At 40.0% G+C, this 3861-nt stretch overlaps 1 protein-coding gene across 1 annotated transcript; it reads left to right on the top strand.

The window, feature by feature from the left end:
- The first annotated feature begins 2107 nt into the window (after positions 1-2107).
- On the top strand, positions 2108-3037 carry LOC121171641 (olfactory receptor 10J1-like). The gene has a single exon (XM_041003398.1). It carries the CDS (start codon positions 2108-2110, stop codon positions 3035-3037), a length of 930 nt encoding a protein of 309 aa, XP_040859332.1.
- The last annotated feature ends 824 nt before the right edge of the window (positions 3038-3861 follow it).

Here is a 3861-nt window from a genome sequence, read left to right as displayed (position 1 = left end):
CGCAGGTTTATAGGAGGAGAAGTAAGTGTGATTTGGTAAAAGACTTGGTGTTGACAGAGGACACAATGAGGAATAGACTATACACACAGGCATATATGTACCTGTGTGTGTGTGTGTGTGTGTGTGTGTGTGTGTGTGTGTGTGTTAAAGGGCAATATTATGTAAAGCAGAAAGGGAATCTGGTTTGTATGTTATTCTTTTTGCTGGATTTATCACTTTCAAAAACTCCTGTAAATCTTAAAGAATCATGAGTTAGCAGAATTAAAAAGCTTCTTAATTACCACTGTAATAAAAATGTGACTCTACCATTTAGCAGTTATGCTCCTTTGTCTATACTGCATTTTCAGGCCATTCCTAGTTCATGGAGATGTGGACTACACAGCTTCATGAAATATGTTTATACCTATTTGCCATGCCGTACACACAGGGTCAAACCACTTTCCTTGTCAAGGAATGGTCTCTGACATCCAAGATAAAAATGTATTTTTTTGCAAGCCCATCTGATTTCCTTTTACACCGTACTCTGAGTTGTTGAAGTATAATTGTGCACTGACCTTTATAAATACCTTTTAGTAGATTTCCTTTATGAGAAGTGGTGTATTCATGAAAATAGATTAATTTTAAAAGTACTGAAGAGGTTTACCTTTTAAATTTATCCAAATAGTAAATCATTTTGTAATGTGGTTCACTTTCTTTGCTTCCAGCAAAATGCACTTTTGAAGCAGCTCCATCATTTTATCACTGAATTTTTATAACCAGCCTATTACATAATTATATACTGGTTAGTAATGGAGATAAAGGCTAGTAGAAAAGCTGCCTACCAGTATATTTTTCTATTACTGTTGATAATGTTACACTTTCTTCTAGTGTCCTAATGTAAAAATTTAAATATTAATACATAGCCCAATTTTTGAGCCGTTTGTTGTTCTCAGAATTGTTCAAATTAGGGAAAAGGAGACAGAGGTTAAGAACATTTATGCCTTTTTTTTTTTCCTTGAAAGCAAACCTCGCCGTGGTGCCATAGCATTCTGCTTCCTAATGAGCAATTTGCATGATGGAACGATGATTTATAGTGATTCGTGGGCATGTACTTGTATTTTCCACTGACATGGTCATCCTGGAGGGACCTTGTATAGTGTTGGTGGGGACAGTTATGCAATACAGTTTTGTTTGGTGGAAGCAGAAATGGACACAGGATCAGAAACCCGGTTTAATTCCTAATCCTTTGATACTCTGTCTTCATGGGCAAGTTTTTATGCAGTCCTGATTCTGCTTCTTAATCTAGCAAGTAATACTACCCCTCCCTGCTCCTTTATGATAATTAAATAAAATTATATACATGCACATGTTTGGAGTCTCACAAATGCAATGTAAAGTACTTGTAATATATTTTTTTAAAGGCATGTAAGTACAAATGCTGCCAACAGATGCAAGAGCACGTGAACCTTAGAAAGAGGCAAAGGGCAAAAGATGCTACAGGAATATGCGTTCTTTGGCTTTAAGAATGTGTTGTATCTAGAGAATAGAAAAGGATAGGGTTGACAGGTGTGACGTCATCAGAGCAAGAGCTCCCCCTAAACCACAGACACTCAGCGATTAATAGGTGGCATAGGGTCTGGAATTCTGCCTGGCACCACTAACCCCAAATGTATTTTATGTTTTTTTCAAATTCCAAAAACAAAAGGTATTATGCTTCACAGTATAAAATAATTTTATTAGAAATAGTATGGTGTTATCACCATTGCATTCATGTAGAGATGATGAATTGGATCTTAGAGATGTTAGATGTGCTACATCCTTGCCCAAGGTAAGTTAGCACCTGATAGAAGCAGGAAATGAATGTGCAACATTTGCCTCTAAAAGTTATACGCTTTCTCCTTATTGAGCAAGGAACGTTTTCCTACTCTGTTCCTGTAAGACTTAAATGTGAATGTGAATATAAATAAGCAGAAACTTGAGGTGGACTAGTAGTTCACCAATTAATAGTAGTTAATCAATTAAATCTAGTACAATTAACTAACAATTTAGTCACCCTACGTTTAGACATAAATCATCCATAGATTCTACGTGTAATAATTTTTCTTTCTTAGACACCACGTTTGATTTAATGAAGAGACAGAATCACACATTGGTGAGTGAGTTTATTTTTCAAGGTTTCTCCAGCTTCTGTGAGCACCAGCTCACACTTTTCATCATGTTCCTTGCTCTGTACCTATTCACACTGGTAGGCAACGTCATCATCGTGACCATCATAAGCCTTGATCGTCACCTCCACACCCCCATGTACTTCTTCCTCAGTATGCTGTCAGCATCAGAGACACTATACACGCTTGTCATTATACCAAGGATGCTCTTTAACCTAATAGTCCTCGATCAGCCCATTTCCTTGGCTGGCTGTGCCACTCAGATGTTCTTCTTCGTCACATTGGCCATCAACAACTGCTTCTTGCTCACGGCAATGGGGTATGACCGCTACGTGGCCATCTGCAACCCCTTGAGGTACTCGATCATTATGAATAAAAGGGTATGCACTCAGCTGGTATGGGGCTCCTGCAGTGTTGGTCTAATTGTAGCAGTGACACAGGTATCAGCTGTGTTCAGGCTGCCCTTTTGTGCCAAAAAGATATCCCATTTCTTCTGCGACATCCGGCCAGTGATGAAGCTCTCTTGCATTGACATTACTGTCAATGAGATCCTGACTTTGGTCATCAGCATACTGGTGATTCTCATCCCCATGGGTTTGGTCTTCATCTCCTACATCCTCATCATCTCTACCATTCTCAAGATCGCTTCTGCTGAGGGCAGAAAAAAGGCCTTTGCTACCTGCGCTTCTCACATCATTGTGGTCATTGTGCACTACGGCTGTGCCTCCATTGCCTACCTCAAGCCCAAGTCAGAGAACACCAGGGATCAGGACCAGCTGATCTCGGTGACCTACACAGTCATCACACCCCTGTTGAACCCTGTGGTGTACACCTTGAGGAACAAAGAGGTCAAAGAAGCTTTGCGCAGGGCTATTGGTCAGAAGCTGTCCTGACAGCATGAGTCTGTTTCAACAGGTCTGGGGAGAGTCTAGCCAAGATAATATGGGGAGCAGTCCCCACAGTCACTGGAGTTCAGCACTGGAGCCCATTTCACACTCACTGGATGAGAGGAGTAAAGAATGGAAGGACCACACATTCAGCCACTTGAGGAAGCCCACACATTCCAGGAACACAGGCTAGAATTGGATGTAGCTATGAGAGAACAAACTAATTTTTGTTGGGAAGCTGACGAGCTGCTTGAGAAGCCTGAAACAGAGAGAGATCAAAGTAGCAGACAGAATTCAGCAAGGGAGTCTGCTCTGGGGCAGGGCTAAAATTTTAAATATATTCTACACTACCCTGTTTTGGACCTGAGGTTTCCACCCACCTAATTAGAGGTATATAGGTTTAAGATCTAACTGAAGTCATTCTTCATGGGCAATTCAAATGGTTTTGCACCTTGTGCACTGTTAATGAAATAAAAAATATACAAAGATCACGTGTGACACTATATGTACCTGAACATAGGAAAAATAAATTGTGATTGCTTTTAAATCTTTGCAAAATGGACAGAAGCAACAGATGAGTAGATATCAAAAAATCTAGAGCAGGGAGTAGGTGGTTAAGGGATGGCAAGGGTTTGGTTAGCTGAGGACAACTGGTTATTGAGGGACTCGGCAAAAGACAAATCAACAAATCATCTATCTTATCATTTGCTATCCTCTGATCATCTCCTTTCACTAGACAGCTCCACTTTGAGAAATTTCTTTCTTATAGTCTGTTATCTACTTCCATACAGCCCACCAATCAACCAACAATACATACCTAGTGACCTATG

The sequence above is a fragment of the Ochotona curzoniae genome, unplaced genomic scaffold (genome assembly GCF_017591425.1).
Source record: "Ochotona curzoniae isolate NIBS_2020 unplaced genomic scaffold, NIBS_Ocur_1.0 scaffold_2683, whole genome shotgun sequence".
Lineage (NCBI taxonomy): Eukaryota > Metazoa > Chordata > Mammalia > Lagomorpha > Ochotonidae > Ochotona > Ochotona curzoniae.
Note: the sequence above shows the minus strand (reverse complement) of the source record. Positions and strands in the feature narration are given on the sequence as shown.